A 25,778-nucleotide genomic window follows, 5' to 3' on the forward strand; every position below is an offset into this window, starting at 1 on the left:
CACGATAAAAAATTGTCAAATAAAATTCGTTTAAGCTTAGTCTCGTAGTGAGAAGAGTGTTCTTTTTGTGAATCGTTTATGGCTTTGGAAATGCAGAGCACTGAAATGCTAACTAGAGAACAACTTTTTCATCTTTTTGAGCGTTTCACTCTCTTTACTTCACAACCTGGTAATCTAATTTTGTTTTACATTTCTCTATTCGTTTGAATGATATAAACCCTTTTTTGATTTTTGTTGCAATATTGTCGTGTATTTATGTTATCTAAAGATGTAATGAAAAGGATCGCAGATGCTGTTTTGGATAATCAGGTGAATTTCTTATCGCATTGGTTCTCCCTTTTCTCCGTTGTTTCTCTTGATTGATGAATTGGGTTTAAATTTAATTGGACAGTTCATCTTCCAAGTAAGGTGAATTTGCTTTGTCTTAGTAACTTAATATAATTCCAGTTCCCACAAACCTCTTTGATTTTTGTATTTATAATAGGGGGATTGGAAGTTGACCAGAATATATTTACTAACAAAGTAACATAAATCAGCATCCTTAGAAATTATATTTGCACTTATTCTAGTAGTTCATCAATGGTTTTCAATGAATAAGCTTCCAAGGAAGAAATCCAACCATGCCGATTGAGCTCAATAGTATGTATGGCAAACTATAAATAAATAAAAGGGTGTCCTGTCTCAAGTTGGAACCACTCTCTAATGAGAAATTAATTGAAACTGAATATTGTCGAGCTTATGCCAATACTGTTTTTAGTAACCTTTCCTGTCATTTGAATATTAAACTCGTGACAGCAGAACTGAGTAATTAGAACAATCTGAGCTTCCTGATCTGAATCAGTAATATGAAGACAATTGTTAATAGACCAAACATGTCATTGTGTTATTGTTTGTAGTTTTGGTTAGCATCTTTTGTATGGGCTAGGCTTTAGTTTAATGGGCAGATTATTTCAATGCTTGCTATCAAATGCACGTGCAAGTTGGTTTTACATTATACTTTAGCTATTTTTTTGTTATAAAAGACAATATGTAATGTGATTTGTTGTCATTTTTCTGGGATTCATAACTGATGAGCAGAAAGTTGTTGCTGTGACCACTACAATACAGGAAGAAATATTTTTGGAGATGGGAGTTGGTATGTTTTTTTAATTATTATATATCAGTTATTGTCTTTTTTCAGATATGCTCTTACAATGATTTACACCACTCAATTTCTATAGTTGTTAAAAGATTTTCTCTACAGGGGTGAAAGCTTCTATTTAAAGACTTCCAATAAATACATTAGGATAAGGATAATGTCCAGGGTAACTAACTAATATAGAAACACTAAAACAGTCACACCTATACAACTACTAACAACCTAGGAACACAACTACTAACAAACTCCTAATAATCCCTATTTCCATATCCTAACATGCAGTATTATGTATTTTGAGTCCACAAACTGAGTTGTAGCAGCCTCTTCAAGGTTCACAAACCTCCCTTTTTTTTCCTAGCTTGCATATCTACATCTATTTGAAGTCCAAACTCGGAACTAGGCTTCATTTTTTCAACTGCACCTAGTGTTATCCTTGTATTTCTTTACTTCAAAATGTCCTTTTTCCCCCAAAATTTTTTTGTTATGTTTCTTTTTCAAATTCAAAGTTTGAGCTTGCCTTATTGGGGCTGAACTTGTGTAGAAGCTCAAATTTTTTTAAGTGAAGCTTCATGAGTTTTAGTTTATGGGACAACAATTGAATGAAAGGGTGGTTTCATCTATCTACATTTTGATCTGAACCTGTGACTGTGATTGGCTTTTGTGGAGGTGACTGTGGTTAATCAAAAGTATTTTAGAGAGATGAATTGGGCTGCCTTGTTCTCCTCAGCCACTTTTCATATAATATTGATTCTGTTGACAGAAATGGTTACCCAACTTCTTGGTAGCTGAGATTTCCTTCACATATTTGTGTAGGTCTTCCTGGTTCTTGGGTGCTAAAACTCATTACTCTCATGGTTTCTTTGACAAATTGAGGCTTATGCAACCTCACAGCTTTCTCCAATGGGGGTGCAAAGGGCCCCTAGAACTATGTTTGAAGCAACCAAATCATCTACAACCTATGTAGCACTAACACTAGTTAGTATTCGACACGATACCGACGTATGTAGTGACATTCAATTTCTTCCATTTTTCAATTTATTATTGGCGTCAACGTTGTAGCACGTTGTGTATTCATGTATATGTCAATGCTTCATAGTCTACACCAGCCCTAGCTAACAAGTCATCTAATTCTTCCAAATGCTAAACCAATGCACCTGTTTGTTTCAATCTCTACAGCTCGGACAATGGGTCTTACCCAAGCAAAAAAAGTTGTGTCCAGTGCAGGTTCTCCTTGTCTATATGGTTGAATGCCTTACCAAAGCAAAAGTCTTCCCTTCCATGGTCATCAAAATGAGTTTGTTTTCTGCACCTCCAGTACATCTTCCAACGTGATGTATTTTTCACATTTTGTTATCCATTCTCGATACCTACTCACTCCATGGTATGTCTTAAAATCAAACATGAGAGAATGAAGTAACTCGTCTAGTAATGTTTGACAAGGTTGTTCATGTTTCAGAAGTGACTTTTGAGGACTCTGGTTGACACCCATTCAGCAGTATAAAATCTAACAAGGAAGGTTGGTTTCAAGTGAAATCTCAGCAGAAATATGATAAATGTTGGTTATACTGTTAGGGTCTGTTTGCGAGTTGGATTTTGGAGGGAAAGACTTTGGAGAGTTACATCTATGGTTTAATATATATTTGATTTTTAAAAAAATTGAAAAAACATAAAAAAACATATATAATATTATATTTTTTTTTTAACTCTTTTAAAATATTAAATATATATCAAAATATATACTTAACCCTCTAAAGTCCTTTTCTTAAAAATCCTCCAAAAACCAACTTGCAAGCACAACCTTAGTTACAAATTCTTGAAATACTGAATGATTCTTAAGAATTTATTAATAATTCTCTAGGAATAAACTTCTTGCAGAGTTCAGTGACAACGAAATATAGAAAATACAAAAGAAGAGGAAAAAGAAAAAGTAACAGCTGGAAAATATCACTGACGGCTAAGAATTAGAGAGTCTAATCTCTCTTAACCAACCAATTCCTAAAAACCACTGAATGCTGCCCTTTTCCCTTCTTATTGTATTTAAACAACAAACAAATAAATTAGACTGGGCCATCTTTATTAGGCCTGGGCCCAACATAGACATAATTAATAGGAGGCCTGGGCCCAACCAACAAATAAGTTGAGCATCTAACAAGTGTTAGAGGAAAAGATTCAGGAAGAAGAAGTAATGTCAGAAGCCAATATGTGCTAAATGAAAAACTTAGAAAATAATGAGGTAACCATTTATGAACCCTATCCTATTTGTGAACAAATGGAAAAAGAATTTGATAATCTTTTATGTGATTCAAACATTATTGCTCAAAAATGTGGTTTATTAAAAGAACAACTCCTTAAAGAAAAAGAAGAAATCATTTTCTAGAATGTTTAAAAATCATTCTTGCTTAAAGTCTGCAGCAATCTGATTGAAAAAGTCTGAACAACAAAAAAATTTCAATGAGATACCCATACAAAATCATTTTCCAGAATGTTCTGAAACTAAGGAAGAAAATACCTCTTTAAAAATAGAAGTTAATGAATTTCAAAAGAACATGCAAGAATCTCAGCTTGAGAAAACTGATAAAACTGAAAACCAAGAATGTTATACGATTCAAAAGGAGAACATTCTTCTTAAAACAAAAAATGAAATTCTCAAAAATGACTTGGGAAACTTCATCAAATCTACTGAAACCTTTCAAAAAATCATGGGATCTCAAGTAGGAATTTTTGATAAAGCTGGTCTTGGTTTTGGTAAAACTCAAAAAACAAAAATGTATGAAAACTTATTTGTTCTTGAAAGTAAAGTAGACAAATGCAAAACCAAATGTTTATATTGTAGTAAAATTGGACATTTGAAATTTGCATGTTATTTTAAGAAAAGAGATGAAAAAATTAAGAATGAAAGGATCTTTAGAAAAGAAGAACGTTTTGAAACAAAAACAGAACCTTCTCCAGGAAACATGAAAAAAGGAGAACATTCTCCAAGTAGTTTGAAAAAGGGAGAACGTTCTGGAAGTAAAACAGAACTTTCTCTAAAAAGTTTGAAAAAAGGAGAATGTTCTGGAAGTTTATCAAAATCAATTTCAAAGACATTTAAAACTCATATTTTGAAATCTTCTCCAAGATCAACAACAAAGTGTTCCTATTGTTCCAAGAATGACCACTTCGAGTCAACTTGCTATTTTAAAAAGAGATCAAGTTTTAAAAAATCTTCTAAAAGAAGATATATTAACCATCAAGGACCCGAACAAATATGGGTACCAAAATCATTACTAACTTGTGATGCAGGAACACCACCCAACCATCAAGAAAGAACATTGATACATGGACAAGGCATGCTCAATACACATGAATGGAAAAGTATGGTGCCTCCTCTCATTACAAAAATTTGGAGTGTTTATAACCTTTGGAAACATTAAAAAATCAAAGTTATTTATATCAATAGAGATGATGAGGAGGAAGAACAATTTGGATAGTCACAACAGATTGTTTCCTAGGAAAACGAGATTGAAAAACAATCTTCCTTTCACACTCCTCCTAGTGATGAAAAATAAGTTTGGGGGAGAAGGCATAAAATTTGCTTTCCATGTTTTTAATCTTGGCTCTATTAGAAAATATCTTTAACATACCTTTATATGAATTTTTTAAAAAAATAGAAAGTAAAACATACCATACTTTAACGTATTTGAATGTCATTACTATGTTTTGCATGATAAAGAAAGTATGAGCAAATTTATTTTAAAATGCCATTAAAGTATATTTTCTAAATACTCTACATTGTATAAATATTATATAATATAAAATCTCAAGGTCCAAACTATAAATGAAATCAGTATGCATATATTGTTTGATGAATTTGATGATCATGATTTTAGTAAAAGAGATAATGAAGAAGAAGAAGAACATTTTGGACAACAGCAACATAATGCTTCCCAGAAAACCGAGATTGATAAACATTATTCGTTTCATTCTCCTCCTAAAAGTTGGAGAAGGATAAGTGATCACCCTAAAAAATCAAGGTTGATATGAGCTAGTTTTAACTTTGTAACATATCAAGGTTGATCTAAGCTAGGTGCTGTAAAACCACGAAGGTTCTTTTTTTTGAACACTTAGTGGAAAATCTCACGGTTATGAGGACTGAACGTAACTCGGGTTGGACAAACCAAGATATATCCTTGTGTGGTATCTCTTCTCTTATCTATTTACTTTCATTCTGTTTGATTATCAAGTTAAATAGATAAGTTAAATTGCTGATTTTAACTAACCAAGAACGTTTTCCGTTTTCTGGTCAGAAACCAAGAACGTTATCCATTTTCTGTTTTCACAATCTTGAGTTATTTTCTTAAGTTTTTAACAGGAAATTTTAAATAGGAACATTTACAATTCAAACCCAAATTTCTTGTAAATCAACATTGCTACTTCATTTTCTTCATATATTGTATTTTGAGCTAATTTATGTTCCATTAAAAATTAGTTTCAATTGCTTTCAAAATCGACATTGATTTTGCTAATTTTTATTGATAATTAATAGATAAAATTGAGTTAAAGTTGGAAAACAACTTGTTGTTCCACTTTTGTATCTGAATACCTTATTTTATCAAACAATATTAATTGAATGTCTATTATGTAGAATAAAAATTATATTTATAAACTAGACATCTTAAACTTTCTAAAATGTTATCGTTTGTTCAAATCAAACATTGTTTGATATTTTAATTAAATTTTCAAAGTTATAGTGTTTTTTGCAGGAAAATATTATGAAGTAGTTGAGTAAAAATGAGTATAACATAAGCAATATGAATCGGTTTTGAGTGAAATCAATTGGACTTGAAAGCCTATTTTTACTACTGTAAAAGTTTATAAGTTTATATTAATTTTAAAAAAATTCGTGATTTTATGAATTATATTGTTTTGTTTTATAAGTTGCTCTGCATTAGTCATCTTAAAATATTTATATCTTGAGCGAAGAAACTCATTTTTGAGTGAAACTAGTTGGTTATGAAAGACGACATATAATAGTTTTATAAATTATATTGTTCATAAGTTGATCTGCATTAGTCATCTTAAAATATTTATATCTTGAGCGAAAAAACTCATTTTTGAGTGAAACTAGTTGGTTATGAAAGACGACATATAATAGTTTTATCATGTTAAAATTTATTATTTTAGTAAATATAAAAAAGACTTACTAGTATTTTAAATTCAATTGCTCTGTCATAAAAATATTATGTAATGTTGTTAAGTTTAGAATAACATAACTTGGGTTATATAGATCATTTTCGAGTGATTATCTTGTCCATGAAACAAGCCCTAACTATAATACTCTTGTCCTTTGATGCTAATACATTATGTTTAATTTATTAAAACCTTTTATTTTATTTTTTTATAAGTGTATTCTATTTTATTTTAATATTTATTACTCGCAAAAGGACGACGCACATTTAACCTGTCCCCATAGGGCAGTGGTTAACGGTACCCGTAAATTATAAATAAATAAAAACAATTAGATCGACGTGTCTTGCCACTGCACCATTCAGCCGAACCACCAAAGCAGCAACAACAAAGAAAAAGACATCGTACTCCACACTCTTCTTACCATTTTCAAAAAACCCACCAATTAATAATACCGCGTAACTCAAAATTTCCACCAAACATCAAATTCGAAATTTATCTTCACCCAATCAATTTTAAATCGCACTATATCGTCTTTAAGCCCACCCCAAAGGCCACATTGGTAATAACACAAAATCTTCTCCAATTTCCTCTCCCGAAATTCTCCGAACTACCCTCCCCATAATTTCTCTCCCCTAAAATCCCAAACTAGCCCTCCAAAATCTTCACACAACAACGAAGTTTTCAAATCACCCGCGTACTTTCCATCTTCTCCTGCATGCTTCCTTTAAGAAAAAAAAAAAAGAAAATTAAATAACCCCAAAATTTTCAAATTACCCCCAAAATTTTCAAATTACCCGCTCCTATTTTCACTCAAAAATCTCTATTTAAACCCTTTTATCCCTCCTGACTTCTCAACCTCAAAAAACCCTTATCAACAACGATAACAAAAAACCTCTTTTCTCAAAAACCTTCCAATTTCCTTTTTTCCAAATTCCAAAAATCAAACAATGCCTTCTCTCCCAGAAGAGCCACTTCTTGCTCCAAACCCAGACCGTTTTTGTATGTTCCCAATTGAATACCCTAAAATTTGGGAAATGTACAAAAAAGCCGAAGCCTCATTCTGGACCGCCGAAGAAGTTGATTTATCACAAGATCTTCAACATTGGAACAATTTAACTGACGGCGAACGACACTTTGTATCCCACGTTCTTGCATTTTTCGCCGCATCCGACGGCATCGTTTTAGAGAATCTTGCTGGAAGATTCATGAAAGAAGTTCAAGTTTCAGAGGCGCGTGCTTTTTACGGTTTTCAAATCGCGATTGAGAATATACATTCTGAAATGTATAGTCTCCTTCTTGAAACGTATATAAGCGATTCGGTTGAGAAGAATCGTTTGTTTCATGCTATTGAGACGATTCCTTGTATTCGTAAGAAAGCGGATTGGGCTTTGAAATGGATCGATTCGTCGGATTCGTTTGCTGAAAGAATCGTTGCTTTTGCTTGCGTTGAAGGTATTTTTTTCTCTGGTAGTTTCTGTGCAATTTTTTGGCTTAAAAAACGTGGTTTAATGCCTGGTTTAACTTTTTCAAACGAGCTTATTTCGCGTGACGAAGGACTTCATTGTGATTTTGCTTGTTTGCTTTATTCACTATTGAGGAATAAACTGAGTGAGGAGCGAGTGAAGAAGATTGTGAGTGATGCGGTTGAGATTGAGAGGGAGTTTGTTTGTGACGCGCTTCCGTGCGCGTTGGTCGGGATGAATGGTGATTTGATGAGCCAGTATATTGAGTTCGTTGCCGATAGGTTGTTGGGTGAGCTTGGTTGTGGGAAAGTTTATAATGTTCAGAATCCTTTTGATTGGATGGAGTTGATTTCTCTTCAAGGGAAGACTAACTTTTTTGAGAAGCGCGTTGGGGAATATCAGAAAGCTTCTGTTATGAATAGTTTGACTGCAAATGGTGGTGCTCATGTTTTCAAGTTGGATGAGGATTTTTAGATCAAGAAATCAGGGTTTTGCACTAATATTGCTATTCCGGATATATTTTCATCTTGTTTAATTAATAATAATATTAGGGTTATTTTCCTGTCACCAATTTATCGTCTTGTTACTTTGCATTTTATTTTTTTGTTTTATGATAACGTTCCTTGTAAAAAACCCGCTTACAAAGTTTAATGGATGCTTGTTCTTCTTATTTATAATATTGATGTTCGCCATTATTTGTTCATTTGATTAAATTATATTATGGTGTTGATTTAATAACAGTAAAAATAAGATTAAATGTAAAAAAATAAATATATTTAATAAATTTATTTAATTTTGATTTTCAACTTTTAGGGTTTTGTTAATTTTTACAATTTTACAGATATTTATTTATTAGTTTATTTATTTATTATTTATAAATGAAAAGAGAATTAATGAAAGATTCGACTTTACACGATAAAAAATTGTCAAATAAAATTCGTTTAAGCTTAGTCTCGTAGTGAGAAGAGTGTTCTTTTTGTGAATCGTTTATGGCTTTGGAAATGCAGAGCACTGAAATGCTAACTAGAGAACAACTTTTTCATCTTTTCGAGCGTTTCACTCTCTTTACTACACAACCTGGTAATCTAATTTTGTTTCACATTTCTCTATTCGTTTGAATGATATAAACCCTTTTTTGATTTTTGTTGCAATATTGTTGTGTATTTATGTTATCTAAAGATGTAAAGAAAAGGATTGCATATGCTGTTTTGGATAATCAGGTGAATTTCTTATGGCATTGGTTCTCCCTTTTCTCCGTTGTTTCTCTTGATTGATGAATTGGGTTTAAATTTAATTGGACAGTTCATCTTCCAAGTAAGGTGAATTTGCTTTGTCTTAGTAACTTAATATAATTCTAGTTCCCACAAACCTCTTTGATTTTTGTATTTATAATAGGGGGCTTGGAAGGTGACCATAATATATTTACAAACAAAGTAACACAAATCAGCATCCTTAGAAATTATATTTGCACTTATTCTAGTAGTTCATCAATGGTTTTCAATGAATAAGCGTCCAAGGAAGAAATCCAACCATGTCGATTGAGCTCAATAGTATGTATGGCAAACTATAAATAAATAAAAGGGTGTCCTGTCTCAAGCTGGAACCACCCTCTGATGAGAAATTAATTGAAACTGAAAATTGTTGAGCTTATGCCAATACTGTTTTTAGTAACCTTTCCTGTCATTTGAATATTAAACTCGTGACAGCAGAGCTGAGTAATTAGAACAATCTGAGCTTCATGATCTGAATCAGTAATATGAAGACAATTGTTAATTGACCAAACAGGTCATTGTGTTATTGTTTGTAGTTTTGGTTAGCATCTTTTGTGTGGGCTGGGTTTAGTTTAATGGGCATATTATTTCAATGCTTGCTATCAAATGCACGTGCAAGTTGGTTTTACATTATACTTTAGCTATTTTATGTTATAAAAGACAGTATGTGATGTGATTTGTTGTCATTTTTCTGGGATTCATAACTAATGAGCAGGAAGCTGTTGCTGTGACCACTACAATACAGGAAGAAATATTTTTGGAGATGGGTGTTGGTATATTTTTTTAATTATTATATATCATTTATTGTCTTTTTTCAGATACGCTCTTACAATGATTTACACCACTCAATTTCTATAGATGTTAAATGATTTTCTCTACAGGGGTGAAAGCTTCTATTTAAAGACTTCCAATAAATACATTAGGATAAGGATAATGTCCAGGGTAACTAACTAATATAGAAACACCAAAACAGTTACACCTATACAACTACTAACAACCTAGGAACACAACTACTAACAAACTCCGAATAATCCCTATTTCCATATCCTAACATGCAGTATTATGTATTTTGAGTCCACAAACTGAGTTGTAGCAGCCTCTTCAAGGTTCACAAACCTCCCTTTTTTGTCCTAGCTTGCATATCTACATCTATTTGAAGTCCAAACCCGGAACTAAGCTTCATTTTCTCAACCGCACTTAGTGTTATCCTTGTATTTCTTTGCTTCAAAATGTCCTTTTTTCCCCCAAAATTGTCTTCTTATGTTTCTTTTTCAAATTCAAAGTTTGAGCTTTCCTTATTGGGGCTGAACTTGTGTAGAAGCTCAAATTTGTTTAAGTGAAGCTTCATGAGTTTTAGTTTCTGGGACAACAATTGAATGAAAGGGTCGTTTCAGCTATCTACATTTTGATATGAACCTGTGACTGTGATTGGCTTTTGTGGAGGTGACTGTGGTTAATCAAAAGTATTGTAGAGAGATGAATTGGGCTGCCTTGTTCTCCTCAGCCACTTTTCATATAATACTGATTCTGTTGACAGAAATGGTTACCCAACTTCTTGGTAGCTGAGATTTCCTTCACATATTTGTGTAGGTCTTCCTGGTTCTTGGGTGCTAAAACTCATTACTCTCATGGTTTCTTTGACAAATTGAGGCTTATGCAACCTCACAGCTTTCTCCAATGGGGGTGCAAAGGGCCCCTAGAACTATGTTTGAAGCAGCCAAATCATCTACAACCTATGTAGCACTAACACTAGTCAGTATTCGACACGATACCGACGTATGTAGTGACATTCAATTTCTTCCATTTTTCAATTTATTATTGGCGTCAACGTGGTAGCACGTTGTGTATTCATGTATATGTCAATGCTTCATAGTCTACACCAGCCCTAGCTAACAAGTAATCTAATTCTTCCAAATGCTAAACCAATGCACCTGTTTGTTTCAATCTCTACAGCTCGAACAATGAGTCTTACCCAAGCAAAAGAAGTTGTGTCCAGTGCAGGTTCTCCTTGTCTATATGGCTGAATGCCTTACCAAAGCAAAAGTATTCCCTTCCATGGTCATCAAAATGAGTTTGTTTTCTGCACCTCCATTACATCTTCCAACGTGATGTATTTTTCACATTTGGGGAATTTTGATACTTGGATGATATTGTAGAATCTGTTTTTTCATCTAACCAAACTTGATACAAGTTGATAGTAATTAATTTTGGTGACCAAGGTAACATGATAGAGCAGAGGTAAGATAGAATTAGATGAAGAGAATTATTGTATTAATGTATGAAAACATAAAATGATTTCTGAGCTAATGCTCTTCAATTAGAGAAAACAATTCTCTCACTGCCCAACCTTTAAGGTGTAATTGAAAAATAAAAAAAACCATCCAACTACTTCCCCGCACACTCCTATTTATTAGTGGAAATATTAACTCCCTATGCTAGCTAGGCAATTACACTTTTTCTACATTCCCTTTCTTATTCTTTATCACATATACTCGCCATTGTTTAGGCCTCACCTCAACTTTGTTAACTAAGAGATCCCCCTCATAACTCGTGGGGCCCAACCCATTCCTATCATCACCCCCACCTTCAACAATAGCCTTGTCCTCAAGACGTAAATCAGGGAATTGATTCTTCAGCAACAATTTTTCTTCCCACGTAGCATCTCCAACATCCATGCCTTCCCATTAAATCAACCATTCTCGCTTATGCTGCCCACCATCAGACTTATCCCTCCATGACAAAACCTTAGCAGGAATAATGTCTCCAATGTCAGACTCCAAACTGATAGGTAATTGAGTTGTAGCAGTATAATTGCCTACAACTTTCTTCAACAGAGACACATAGGATGTATTTTAGATGTTGCTGGTAATTTTAGCTTGTAAGCAACCTGCATTATCTTAATGACTTGATAAGGATAAAAAATTTCGGAGCCAATTTTTGATTAATCCTATGCACAACCAATTGTTGTCAATGAGGATGTAATTTGAGGAAAACCCAATCACCAACCTCAAATTGCACTGTCTTGCGTTTCTTATCAGCTTGGTATTTTCATGTACTCCTGCGCTTTAAGTAAATTAGCTTTCAGTTGACGCAAAGCTTCATCCTTGTCCCTTAGCTCCTAAGCTACAACTTATACTCTGGTTTCTCCCTCCAAAAAATGCACCAATACTGGAGGTCTCCTGCCATACACCACCTCAAAAGGGGTGAACCATGTGGAAACATGGAATGTGGTATTGTACCATAGTTTTGCCCGCGGAATCCAATGTGCCCATGTCTTAGGTTGATCTGCAATAAAACAACGTAGATAGGCCTCTAAACAACGGTTAATCACTTTTGTTTGGCCATCAGTTTGAGGATGGTATGCCGAAGACACTTTAAGCACCGCACCTACTAGCTTGAACAACTCTTTCCAAAAAATACTCACGAACAAGGGGTCATGATCACTCAAAATCAACTTTGGAATTCCATGTAGTCTACCCACATCCTTCACAAAAATAGCAGCAATGGAGCGAATAGTAAATGGATGTTTAAGAGGAATGAAATGACTATACTTGGAGAGACGATCCACCACCACCAAAATAGCTTCAAATCCATTACTTTTGGGCAAACAAGTAATGAAGTCAATAGATAACTCACTCCACACCAAAACTGGAATAGGTAGTGGTTGTAGTAACCCACTAGGTGTAGTCGCGACATATTTTTGGTGTTGACAAGTGTTACAAACTTTCACAAAATCTTGCACCCTTTTCATCATCCCTTGCCAATATAAAGTGATTGCCATTCTCCTATAAGTGCGTAGGTCGCCGGAGTGACCTCACTAGGGGAAGAATGAAAATCCTTAAGTAGATCAATAATAAGTGGTGAGTTAGCCGGTATAACTAACCTATTTTTGTAGAATAAGATGCCACCTTTTAAGGAAAACCCAAGTTTAGCAGTAGGATCCTTTTGAATAGCCTCCACAATGCTTTTAAGCAGGGATCATCGATACCTCCTGTTGCAATTGGCTGCTCTGCTGCCAAATAGGATATGCTTTAAGAGCATGAATTTCATCATCCTCATGTTGTCTAGATAAAGCATCAGCCACCTTATTTTCCACTCCCACCTTATACACCACCTCAAAGTCAAAACCCAACAACTTAGCCATCCATTCCTGTTGATTTACTGTGGTAATGCGTTGCTGTAACAAGTGTTTTAGGCTCTTTTGATCAGAATAAACCACAAACCGCATTTCTAACAAATAATGTCTCCAATGTTGAATAACTAACACCAAAGTCATTAACTCCTTATCATAGGCCGATTCAGATAACCTAGATGATTCAAAAGCCTTGCTAAATACGCAATGGGATGTTTAGATTGCAACAACACAACACCAACTCCTTTTCACGAGGCATCACATTCAATTTCAAAAGGAAAATTGAAATTAGGTAGGGCTAAAAGTTACTTTTAACAGTTGTAACAACTACTTTTAATTTCTTAAAAGCTTCGGCAGCCGCAACATTCCATCTAAAACCATCCTTCTTTGTCAACTCGGTCAAGGGTTTAGCAATATTCGCATAGTTAGCTATAAATTTTCTATAGTAATCCGTTAATCCCAAAAAACCTCTCACTCCCTTGATGTTCTTAGGGAATGACCATTGTAACGCATTGCTAACCTTTGCAGGATCCACAACGACCCTTGCTTTGGAAATGACATGTCCCAAGTATTCAACTTGGTGTGTACCAAAAGAACACTTCTTCCTGTTAGCCACAAACTGATGTTGTTTCAAAATATTTAGAACCATCTCTAAGTGCTGCGAATGAGCAGTCCAACTAGTGTTGTACACTAGTATGTCTTCATAAAAAACCAATACAAACTTCCTTAAAAAAGGCTTAAAAATATCATTCATCACTAATTGAAAGGTTGCAGGAGCATTGGTAAGGCCAAGTGGCATCACTCTAAACTCATAGTGACCCTCATGAGTACGAAATGAAGTTTTATGAATATCCTTTTCCTTCATACGAATTTGATGATAACTAGATTTAAGATCAAGGTTAGAGAAATAACCCGAGCCATGTAACTCATCTAACAATTCATCTACCACAGAGATAAGGTACTTATCTGGAATTGTAACCTTGTTAAGTGCACGGTAATTTACACACATGCACTAGGATTGATCCTTCTTCTTGACCAAAATAACTGGACTAGAGAAAACACTAGTGTTGTTTCTAATCACCCCCTGCTGCATAAGGCTCTGAATTTGTTTTTCAATTTCATCCTTGTGTAAATGAGGATATTTGTAAGGTCTCACTTATCGGACCAACACCCTGCAAAAGTTCAATGGAATGGCTATTGTTTTTTATGAAGACCCTGGATTTCTTTAAATACAATAGAAAACTGATCTAACAACCCTTGCAACTCCTTAGTCTGTTGATCAGAGAGATGAGGCACTTGTGAACCTACCACCTCCATCAAGGTAGGCCATTCACAGCCTGTTATCAGCTGGGAATAAGTGATGATGCTTTGGAAAGTAGCCATCTTCTCATCTAAGGCTTGGCCAAGAAGTTTCACCATATTGCTATTATGGTTGAACACCATAGACATTTCCTTCCAATCCATGGTTACCTTCCCCAAAGTTTCCAGCCAAACAACTCCCAAAATCAGATCCACACCCTCTAACTCCAACACATAAGCCTCAAAACAAATCTGCACCATTCCCACATCCATTTGAATTCCCTTACACCTACCCATAGTTAGGACATGATGACCATCTCCTAACTTAACACCCAAGGGAGTAGAAGGTACCATAGGCAGTCCAAGAGCTTCAACCACCTTAGGAGATATGAAATTATGCGTGGCTCCACTGTCAATAAGAACCAAAATAGGTGCACCTTGCAAACAACCCTTTACTTTCATTGTGCGAACCTAGTTTGGAGTGGTGGATACACCAAAAACTCCCATCCCTTTACATTATAACTTCTCTTGTGCAATCTCTTCTTATGACTCAACCTCCAACACCATAATCTCTCCTTCATCGTTGACCACTTCATCGTCCCCCAAGATAATCAATCGTAATTGCTTTGTTGCGCATTGATGTAGGGGATCCCATCGTTCATTGCAACGAAAGCAGAGTCCCTTCGTGCGACACTCATTAACCTCTGCACTTGGTAAATGGCGAACGCCGCGTGAGTGACGGCGTGAAACGTCACCAGATTTTAGACGTGAAAGTGGAGTAGAATTGGGAGGGTGTGTTGACCCGGTTTGAGATCCATGCCCCAACTCGGTACACATTTTACCCATATTGTTGCTAGTCTGGGTAGGGTTGGCAGATCTATTCCCTTCTCCTTCGTGATTGGCCCAATTAGGTTTTTGAAATCGGGCCCAAGAACCTTGAATCGGTTTGTAGCGAGATCCAGATCCTTGCCCCAAAATAACAACAAATTCACTCTCAACATCACGAGCCAAATGCATCGCTAAGTAACGATTACAAGGCTTGAAGGTACGCACACAAGAACAAATGTCATGACGTAAACCACCAATGAAATAACCAAGAAATTGTTGTTTTGGTAAACGGCCACACTGTGAAGAATACAATTCGAATTTAGCAATGTAATCCTCCATAGATCCAAATTGTTTTAATTCCTTCAATTCTTCAAAAGGATTCTTCAAACGACCAACACCAAAACAAACGATCAACGCCTTTGTCAAATTCTCCCAAGACAGATCCTCCGTAGAATTGAGCCATAAATTGAACCAATGAATCGTAGGACCTTCCGTACTGAGCTTCGTCAATTGAATTCTCACGTCTGCAGAAATACGTTGTACCTCGAAATATGTTTCTGCTCGAGCGATCCAAGCAACTGGATCATCACCGGTAAACGCCGACAATTCCACCTTCTTCGCAGCTAAGCGAAATTTATCTAACGGTGAGGTGACCGCTGTAATATTGTCCTGAGACGTGTCACGCATCGCCAACGCACTCTGAATTTCAGAACCAATGAAGACACGTAACATGAACGCAGCAAGTCGGGCTAATTGATAGAGCAGAGGTAAGATAGAATTAGATGAAGAGAATTATTGTATTAATGTATGAAAAATGAAAATGATTCCAGAGCTAATGCTCCTCAGTTAGAGAAAACAATTCTCTCACTGCCCAACCTCTAAGGTGTAATTAAAAAAGCATAAAAACCATCCAACTACTTCTCCACACACTCCTATTTATTAGTGGAATATTAACTCACTATGACAGCTAGGCTCCGCCTCATCTCTGTTAACTAAGAGATCCCTGTCATAACTCGTGGGGCCCAACCCATTCCTATCATAACATGTTGGCAATTTTTTTACTACTTTATCATTTTATTGAGGATATTTCCTATTTGACATGTCTTTATTTATTTGTTTTTTATTTATTTATACAACAGATCCAAGATTTGGTATTTCATGCCTGGGTAAAATCAGTACCGTATATGAGAATGACCAAGATTTGGTGATTCAATTTTATAAATTCCTTGCCAAGTAAGTTCTCTCTTTTTTTATGTAGCATTAATTCATTTCTATCCTGTTAACATTTTCTCTTTAATTCTTCATTTCTATTGTGTAAATATCTTTTCTATCTTTAAGTAGCACTGAAAGACATTTAAAGAGCAGCATGAATGATAGCCATTAAGGTTTTTGTTTGGAAGAAGTTACATGAGAAGTAGGAATTCAGCTCCCTAGACAAGCACGACTAGCAAGGAGTAACTGACATCCTATGTGGCAAATGTCTCATGAATGAGAAAGTAAAGTGTAACAGCCTGAAATATTATGGAATAGTGGAATAAGTGTAATGTTTTTATTTGTGCTGAAGAGTTTTGGAAGATGGTCCTGTCCTAGTGTGTTCTAAACAACTTATCTATCTGGAGTTATTTTACGTTAAAACTCAATCTAAGGAAAATGCACTTCATTCTTCGAAGTTATCCAAATTCCATGTTCTGATTCTATACTTTTTTTGACTGTCGCTACACAAAATTACAAACAGCTTTAATGCAAAAATGACCTTATACTATGAATTATGAAATGGCAGAGAAGAGATGGCCTGTGATGAAGCAGAACTAGGAGAAGAAGAATTTGCTGAAAAAATGCGCCATCAACAAAATTTACAGGAAGAGGTAAGACTTTTGACTTTATGTCAAACTTTTTGGCACTTAGATTACATGTATTCACTGCTAATATCTAGAGAGTAAATCTTCACAGCAACTAGAGATGCTGCAGCACATGCGCAAGTATAACTTGGATGATCAATATGCTATCCTTGAGAAGGTGATCACTAGTATTCATATTACAAGCACTTCTCTTTTTGAATTATGCTTCCAGCAAGACAAATATAACAGTCATAGTCAATTAACAAAGAACTCACTTTTCTGATTGCTGTTATTTTATATCATATTATTGCATAACATTTGATTATGGTCCATAATCAAGCGCATATGACAGCTTACAAGGACTTCTGTAATTGGATCTTAAAATATGCTTACAAGCGCATATGACAGTTGATGTATGTAAGTGTGATCGGTAATAGGACAAGTAGTTACAAGTCTGCTAGAATTTGTTCTTTTAGGCCTTCTTAGTTGTCAAATGGTCAATTGTCGGTCTATGTTTCTCTTTCTAGAAATTCTGTATAATTTTAAATATTTCAACTTGGTTTGCAGCTTTACATATTTTGCTCATAGTTTCACAGCTTGATAATATTCATTCATAAGTTTTTCTTCTTGAATTATATACCAAGTTATAGTAGTTGAAATCAAATTAATGTGCATACTACGATGTTGAAAACTATGTAGTAGTTGAAAATTCACGAGTTTTTGATGAATTTGACAGTTACACCAACAGATGGAAAATGGCAATTATGAAAGCGAGACATCCATTTTGTCAGCTGAGCATATGGAAGAGATAATTCAAAGGAAGGTGTCCCCTTTGTTTATGCCAAGTTAGGTCCAGAATATGTCCTTATCATGGACCCCTTTGTTAAATCACGTTAAGAGCTATTTTGTTCCAAGTGTAATTATCATGTGTCATCTGTTTTATATTGGCCAAATCCATAAACCATGACATGTAATATTGACTTCACTTATCATCCAAATGCATTTTTTTTATAAAAGAATTATATTAACTAAAACGAAAACTGTGAGAATGATAATTCCTAACAGTCTATCGCGATAACTGTTTTCATAAATTGTATAAATATTACTTGTTTTTCACTTGTGAGACGAAACAATATTAATTAATATTACAACAAATTCTTACAAAGAAAAAAATAGGAATGAAGAAAACACAAACTATTTAGCAAAATCCATTTGTGGTATCGGTAACATTAACAGCAGGTGGAATAACAAAATGCCAAAGCTTCCTAATACCACCAACTCGATATTTCATGCACAAAAATTCCTTAGCATATAGTTTCTCAACTTCCCTATCCACGTCATGAAGAAACACGTGCGTAACACCCGCTTTTTTTCTCGCACGAGCCATCACCGCCACCGAATATATCGCCGCCATCCTCCCGGGAGCCGAGGCAAAATATCCCCTCGGCGCGTCGATCATTACCACATCCCAGTCCCGATCATAGACATCTTTTGGTAACTCACTCAACGCGAGCCTACATTTGCGGTCGTCTTTGAGTGGGTGGTCGTTTTCAGCAACCGCCCCGCAATCCTTCTTGTAGGAGGAGAGAAGCATTTGGGCCTCGGTGAGGCGCGTGTTGTAATGCACTGTATGTGCGCGTAGGATAGGAAAACGTTTGAGAGAAGAAATAGTCCATTTACGATCTTCTTCGAGAAACAACGTAATGCCACGTGGATTAAACGAATCCCACATGAGCGCGTCGTGACCAATTCCAAAGACGAGAAAGTTGCATGGCGCTAAAGATTGTAAAACGTCGAAGGGTCTTCGGATCTCGCCTTTGGATTGTTGGGGAACGTCACGCGCCGTAGCGTAGTGGAAGATGGTGACTAAAGGGATCGCAGTGGCGGTGAATTCGTCGGCGATGATTGTTTGGGCGGTGGTGAGGGCGGGGGTGGAGCATAAGTGTTCAGGATCTGTTTGGCGGGAGTAGAATAAAAAAAGGATTGTGGCGGCGGTTGTGATTGCTATGACGTAGAGATAACATGGGTTGTTGTTGGAATGGGGTGTGTTTGGGTGTTTCTTCTTGTGGAAAGATTTTGGAATCAAGGAGTGCATGTTGTTGATGAACGAGTGTTTTGGTATGATGAGGTTTGATTATGAGTGTGTAATGTAATGTGATGTGATGATGGAGAAAATAATGCATGGACATGAAAAACGATTTCTTAGGTGTTAGAGTTAGAAGTGGCACTTTCCTTGTTGATGGTGGTGACTTTTCTAAAATTAGTTAGCTTCATTTAGACATAATAATAATTGTCACCTTAATTTGTGTTAAGAGTTAAAAGTTGCATCCCTTTTTACAAAGCTAAGGTGAGCTTTGAAAAAACTGTGGATTTGCCACAGGAAAGAATTTGTAAGTATTATCTTCTGATTAATTCTTACTCCGCTTACAAATTTAATATTTATTGGATGAGATTATTTAAATTTAATTAGAGATTTTGAGTTTGAATGTTAAAATTCTGAGAGGATTTTGCTGTTCATTGTAGTCTTACATGATTTGAGACAAAAAAAATCCAATTTTAAATAAATAAAAAGCCATTTAGTTAACAAATATAGTTATCTCTTTCATCAAATTTTCAATAATGTTGATTTTCAATTTCATTATTGTAGATAGACAATATAAAAGCTTTTTTTATTAATGGGTTATGTTAGAACTCACGTATAAGAACGAAAATAAAGCCAATGAACCTCTTGTAAGAATAGAATAATTCTGAAATTAACGAGTATTAACTTCAAAGCTTGGTATTCATTAGCAATTACAAACATACAAAAAGTTGTAAGAGTGATTTCTTTCAAAACTAATAACAAACCGTCTATTCAGTAAAGAGGTGAGAATTTAACAGAACAATATCAGTCTATAAAGAAGCTCAATCTCCACACCATTCACCAAATATATTTGCAAGGGCACAATGCCTAAGTTAGGCTAAATTACAAGCCCAAGTTAGAGCACAAAAAGATACTATAAAAGCATAATTCTATTTTCCAATCTCCGACTTAATCAGCTAGCTTCTTCAACCTTGGGACAGAAGAAATCCACCGGGGTTTTATAATGCGACGACATCCGAAGATCGTTCATTCAGCAATCAAGAATGCAGATAGGTTTCAGTGGAAGCTTATTATTATCTCTTTGGAATGGATGAACCCGAGTTTGATCCCCTCCCACGTTGAACCACTCGAGGGACAAATGACAAGCCTTTGGTGTGGCGGCGACCAAAGCTGATAGATGAAGGAGTGGAGTCCGAAGTATTCAATCTAGAGACTGCTGAAACAAGGTCATCTATGGCTGCATTTTCCACTTCCATCATTCCTGAAGTATCTTCCTTATGAGTAGATTGTTTGCGCTGAGACTTCAGCCTATGTTTCTTTGAAGGCAGAGCCTTCTTGTAAAACTCGAATGATGTCGGGAATTTATGCTTGTCAACCAGATGCTGCTGCCGGCTTTTGTAGCTTTTGAATTTCAATCCACAACCTTCCACTAAGCATTCATACTATATGACAAGACATAAAAACCATGATAAAGAGATTGTCCCCCAAAAGAGAAACTGATAATGTGAAGGCAAAAGAAGTAGGTTAAATTATACTTTTAAACATATAAATTTTTTTGTTCTAATTAAGTTTCTTAAATTTTAAATGCTATACACTTTAATCCTTTACGTCAACTTTACGTTTGTGTCTGTCAAATTTGTCCTAAGTGTCGAATGTTTAAGGTGATTTGCCCAATGTTTAAGATGATTTGGTAAATGACTCAAGTCAACACTAAGTTATAGATCCAGCATTTCACTTTCTTTTTCCTAGATCTAGGGACTCAACACCAAATGCTCAGTCATTTGTCAAATCACTCTATACATTTGTCAAATTACCTTAAACATATGACTCTAAGACAATTTTGACAGACACAAACAGAAAACTGAATGAAAAGATTAAATTGTATAACATTTGAAACTTAAAGACCAAAATGGAACGAAAAAACTTAAGGGATGAAAATAAGTTAAGGCCTGTAATTTTCTCTGGTTTCCCTCTACCTCGAACTATTGGAGTATCTTCCATTTGGTCTACCTTTTTACAAATTCAACTATGAGCTATAAACATAAAATAAAAGACAAAAAGGATGTAACAAAGGGAGAAAGAAATTCTGAACATTGTTTGAAATAACCGATTTGTAAAAAGGTCTTTCTTTTGCAATTTGTAAGATTATAAATTTAATAAAAAGAAAAATATGGGAGTACTTTATTAAAGAAATTTGAGGAAACATAAAGAAAAATTGAATGTCTAACAACAAAGAAGGGAACAACCAACCAACTAGTTAATTCTTCAAATGACAAACTGAACTGCATTATAGATAGAAGCAATACTATAAATAATTTGTTTCATGACACCACATTGAATCATATTTAGACATTTACTATTACTACCATGTCATAGCCGCGTGCAACTTTTGCTTGAAAGAAAGAATCATGAGCTTCGGATACATGTATGCTTAGCAACCGCGACGTTGGGTAGACTCTAGAACACACAGAACAGGACGCAGTATGTCTTGCATTATAGTGATTTTCAAAGTCCTCCATTGAAGGCAAACACACTCCACACCCAACAATGGGACAGAAGACTTCCCTGCACAAAGGGATATGCTACGAAATGAGGCGGGCACACTGCCATTTTATCAGTATAAGTTCAAAATCAAACGTTACATTCTTGGCCACAGCAGTCTTCAACTAACGTAAAGAAAGCCTTGAGTGCAACACTAATCAAATTGTAGTTTTCCACATAAAAGATTAGATGCAATGGAAAACAATTTCAAGAACTATAAGACAAGGTCTTTCACTGAGAAGCAGGCAGAATAGAATAACAGAAAACTATATAACTAGAAATGACAATCCATCATGGACTGTTTTCAAAAGCAAATAACGGCAACAGCTTCTATTAGACATCAGCTGAGTATTGAGTAAGACCTATCTATGATAAGCGTTTTTTAGAAAGGGATCAACGAATGCACTATAGGTTGCAAAATCAAGCTTTTCTTTTATGTCTACGTAACCTGGATTGAGGCCATATAAGTTGCATTTGACACACGGGCACGGTTTAAAACCAAGTTGTCTATTTCCATACACTGAGAATAGGAGCCCAAAACTGTTCGGGGATTTAAATAGCAGCTACGGTAACAATCGCACGATCTTTAGTATTGTGAAGAATCACAATTAAATGAGGACAATTCAACCTTGGCACCATGTTGCAGTTTCAGTAACATAAAAAACCCTTATGTGGCACACTGATACATTTTTTATAATAATAATCGCACACTGCTACTGTTAAGATTGTGAAAAAAAAAACTAAGGAAGCGTAATAATAGGATCAATACCTTCCATCCTCTTGTATCAAATTCTCAAGCTGTTCTTTCTCTTCTGTTAATTCCAAGGCAACCTTTGAAATAAAAAGGATAAGTTACCATGAACATTTCAAAATAAAAACTAAAAAAACTATAGCACCCAATACGAAATGCTATAAACTAACGTGTTTATAGAAAAACTAAAGTGTGTATTTGAAATTTGCTTATGAATCAGCGCTATTAATTGATTTGAGCAAAATAACCTTAAAAATCGTCTGTACAAGACAGCCTTAAATACAAGACAAGTAAATAGAAATAGAGATTAGAACCTGTTTGACAAGAAGTTCACGTTCGACGTTGCCGGGAGCAAAGAAAAGTGAATCGGGTTGGAACCTACGAGAAATGGGTTTCCAGAACGGAAACTCTGAATTCAGATTCTGCTTCTCCACATCCATCATCACTTCAATCACCGAGTACAATCAGAATTCAAAAACTGATTCTGTTTCTGAGTTTTGCTTTTGCTTCAAAATTTTCAATTTTGAATCCAAAGTATACGGTGCACCCGTTTCTTTACGGGTCATTAGTTTTGGGCCTTATTTGTTTCTCTATATTTTGTTTGAAAAATTTCCCTTGTACCCTCCTTATTATACCTATACCCCCAAATTTAGAATGAAATGACTATTTTGCCCTCGTATAAATAATAAAACCTCACAAAATTACCATTCCACATTTTTACATTTCCGGAACAGAGAGTAAGTTTTTTTTCAAAATTTCCGGAGAAGTTGAGAAACAGAGTTTTTCGGTACAGAGGTTGTACTCCAGAAACCTTGTTTTAATGTTTGCCGGTACCGAAAATCTTGCATGAAGTTTTCTGGTACACAAGAGTCTTCCGAAAAATATATTTTTAAGTTATCCGGTACAGAAAGTGCTCCGGAAAACTTGATTGCCAACATTTCCGGTAGTTACCGGAGAACTTGAGCATCAAGTTTTCCGAAAGTTACGTATATATTTTTTTTTAATTTAATTAATTATAATTTTATAACTTATTGTGATTTAATTCTTTTAATATTTTAATTTTTCAGTGGGTGCACAAGGAAGAGACGGTAAAATCATACGAATTACACGGGACACTGAGACTTCTACATCGACTCCGATGAATCCCCTAGAGAGGATTCGACCGACAGCTTCAAGGAGAAGAAGACGTATGATTATTGAAGACGATGATGAGGGACATAATGATCAGGGGGAGCCTTCTATAGTGCATGAGGAAGATGTGGTACATGAGCATATGGTGCACGAGCAGGTGGATGTACATGAGTAGGAGGAGGCTGCACCTGCTCATGAGGGAGAGCATATGGAGGAGGAACATGATGGAGCTGAGGGACCTGGTGAGCTCACACGGTATCCTGGAGGACCTTATGATTTGTCTGTCCTTACACGATACCGTTATCATGTTTCAGCTAGACTATGGTTTGGTGAGGTATATTAAATTAATTATTACTTATAATACATTAAAAATATTTAAATTAATTAATATTTGTTGTATAAATTTAATTTTAATGTCATATATTTTTTTTTGTATACAGGAGCGACCATTGCTGAAAATTGTTGCGCATGGGAAGAAAATGCAACAATTTACTCCGCCGGTACTTTCGCGACCCATAGAGAATTGGGTGAATTTGTCAGGTCTGAACCCATTACAACGGGGTAGTTTGAAGATGATCGACAACAACTTGATATCTGCCTTTGTTGAAAGATGGCATTCTGAGACATCGTCATTTCACATGCCATTTGGTGAAATGACGATTACTTTGGATGATGTTGCCAATCTTCTCGGATTGCCTATTAGGGGTGAGTTCTACAGTCCACCCGATGTAGATAGAGTAACGACATGTAATCTTGCCGTCCATCTATTAGGAGTGACCACAGAAGAGATCTGGGAGGAGACCAAAAAGACTAGAGGTGCACACTATAGATTGGATTGGTTGAAGGAGGTGTTCAGAAGGCAGTGTGCAGCAGAGAGGTTTGACTTTGCTGCTAGGGCATATCTGTTGAATTTAGTCGGGAGTACTATTTTCGCTGATAAGAGTCATACTCTAGTTGATGCGAAGTATCTTCCTTTATTCAGATATTTAGATGGTATAGATAAATATGCATGGGCTACTGCTGCACTAGTGGTGCTTTATGACTACCTCTCAGATGCCTGCTATTATGACACCAAACAGCTAGGTGGATATATGACGCTGCTTCAGGTATCAATTATATTTTAGTATTAATTGTTAATTATTAATTTAATTTATTTATGTTGTATTTAATTGTTAGTATTAATTATTTAATATTTTTATTTGTAACAGTGCTGGATTTACGAATATTTTCCGAATATTTGTAATAGAGGTGATCAGGGTGCTGACGTGGAATGTTTTGCCCGAATGAATAGATGATGCTATAAGCATGGCAAACATAAGGTCCACGAATACAGAAGTATTATTGATGCATTGACACCTGCAGATGTTATATGGAGACCATGGGAGAATCACAACGGTGTCATTCCTTTTGATGATATGACACTTTATACTGGTCACGTTCGATTATGCAGCACTGTAGTGAAATATCTACCAGAGAGGTGTTTGAGACAATTCAGATATATCCAGTATATTCCTTCACCGCCACTTCCAGATCATGCTAGATTATTTGATGTAGATGTGGAATGGTTGGGATATGTGACGCCAGTGACAGAGCTATTTCCCAAGCTTCGTCCAGCTACATATCCATCTGAGTGTGAAGATGGATATTTGGAGTGGTTCTATCAGGTGTCTCATCCACTGATGGTGCGACCAGAAGGTGTACCTCAGGTCCCACGTTATAGTGTACCGCCCACCAATGCAGATGCTTCTAGTTCACAGCCGCCACATATCCTACAGCAGATCGGTGATCTTATACAGCAGGGGTTGAGTGAACATCAAGCTAGTCCAGATGATGAGTTGTATAGGCACTTTTATAAAGCTTTGTATTTATCACGTAGTCGCACTAGTTAGTAGTAACACTTTTGTAACTGTTGTTATGTAGGTTATTTTATGAACACTTTTGATGAACTATTATTATGTCGGTTATTTTATGAACACTTTATGTTAGTTATTTTATTAATTATTGTTATGTCGGTTACTTTATTAATTATTGTTATGTTAGTTATTTTATTAATTATTGTAATGTCGGTTACTTTATTAATTATTGTTATGTTAGTTATTTTATTAATTATTGTAATGTCGGTTACTTTATTAAT

The 25,778-nt window shown here is 35.3% G+C and overlaps 4 protein-coding genes across 4 annotated transcripts; 2 read left to right on the forward strand and 2 right to left on the reverse strand.

Annotated features, from left to right (window-relative positions):
* The first annotated feature begins 78 nt into the window (after window positions 1-78).
* Window positions 79-18,125, forward strand: LOC101514223 (uncharacterized). The gene is made up of 7 exons (XM_027337761.2): window positions 79-169; window positions 269-309; window positions 9,757-9,814; window positions 16,440-16,533; window positions 17,081-17,165; window positions 17,251-17,316; window positions 17,875-18,125. Exons 1-7 carry the CDS (start codon window positions 79-81, stop codon window positions 17,986-17,988), a joined length of 549 nt encoding a protein of 182 aa, XP_027193562.1. The 3' UTR covers window positions 17,989-18,125.
* LOC101510341 (ribonucleoside-diphosphate reductase small chain) lies at window positions 7,149-8,447 on the forward strand. Its single transcript, XM_004513256.4, has one exon. It carries the CDS (start codon window positions 7,255-7,257, stop codon window positions 8,242-8,244), a length of 990 nt encoding a protein of 329 aa, XP_004513313.1. The 5' UTR covers window positions 7,149-7,254; the 3' UTR covers window positions 8,245-8,447.
* Window positions 18,126-18,276: 151 nt separating the features above from the next.
* On the reverse strand, window positions 18,277-19,594 carry LOC101514541 (arabinogalactan O-methyltransferase 1-like). The gene has a single exon (XM_004513263.4). It carries the CDS (start codon window positions 19,231-19,233, stop codon window positions 18,337-18,339), a length of 897 nt encoding a protein of 298 aa, XP_004513320.1. The 5' UTR covers window positions 19,234-19,594; the 3' UTR covers window positions 18,277-18,336.
* A 307-nt stretch (window positions 19,595-19,901) lies between these two features.
* Window positions 19,902-23,033, reverse strand: LOC101510672 (uncharacterized). The gene is made up of 4 exons (XM_004513257.4): window positions 22,828-23,033; window positions 22,532-22,593; window positions 21,588-21,786; window positions 19,902-20,663 (listed from the first exon to the last, which is right to left on the reverse strand). Exons 1-4 carry the CDS (start codon window positions 22,954-22,956, stop codon window positions 20,295-20,297), a joined length of 759 nt encoding a protein of 252 aa, XP_004513314.1. The 5' UTR covers window positions 22,957-23,033; the 3' UTR covers window positions 19,902-20,294.
* Between the last annotated feature and the right edge of the window lie 2,745 nt (window positions 23,034-25,778).

The sequence above is a fragment of the Cicer arietinum genome, chromosome 3 (assembly GCF_000331145.2).
Source record: "Cicer arietinum cultivar CDC Frontier isolate Library 1 chromosome 3, Cicar.CDCFrontier_v2.0, whole genome shotgun sequence".
NCBI lineage: Eukaryota > Viridiplantae > Streptophyta > Magnoliopsida > Fabales > Fabaceae > Cicer > Cicer arietinum.

What these genes read in the sequence shown, in the direction of transcription:
- LOC101514223 (XM_027337761.2), top strand. Translation starts at nt 79, where the DNA reads ATGGCTTTGGAAATGCAGAGCACTGAAATGCTAACTAGAGAACAACTT. An exon ending in ATGCTGTTTTGGATAATCAG is followed by an intron (nt 310 to 9,756) that starts GTGAATTTCTTA and finishes ACTAATGAGCAG; the next exon opens with GAAGCTGTTGCTGTGACCAC. An exon ending in AATATGCTATCCTTGAGAAG is followed by an intron (nt 17,317 to 17,874) that starts GTGATCACTAGT and finishes TGAATTTGACAG; the next exon opens with TTACACCAACAGATGGAAAA.
- LOC101510672 (XM_004513257.4), bottom strand. Translation starts at nt 22,956, where the DNA reads ATGATGGATGTGGAGAAGCAGAATCTGAATTCAGAGTTTCCGTTCTGG. An exon ending in TTGATACAAGAGGATGGAAG is followed by an intron (nt 21,787 to 22,531) that starts GTATTGATCCTA and finishes CCCTTTGTGCAG; the next exon opens with GGAAGTCTTCTGTCCCATTG. An exon ending in TTGCACGCGGCTATGACATG is followed by an intron (nt 20,664 to 21,587) that starts GTAGTAATAGTA and finishes CTTGTCATATAG; the next exon opens with TATGAATGCTTAGTGGAAGG.
- LOC101514541 (XM_004513263.4), bottom strand. Translation starts at nt 19,233, where the DNA reads ATGCACTCCTTGATTCCAAAATCTTTCCACAAGAAGAAACACCCAAAC.
- LOC101510341 (XM_004513256.4), top strand. Translation starts at nt 7,255, where the DNA reads ATGCCTTCTCTCCCAGAAGAGCCACTTCTTGCTCCAAACCCAGACCGT.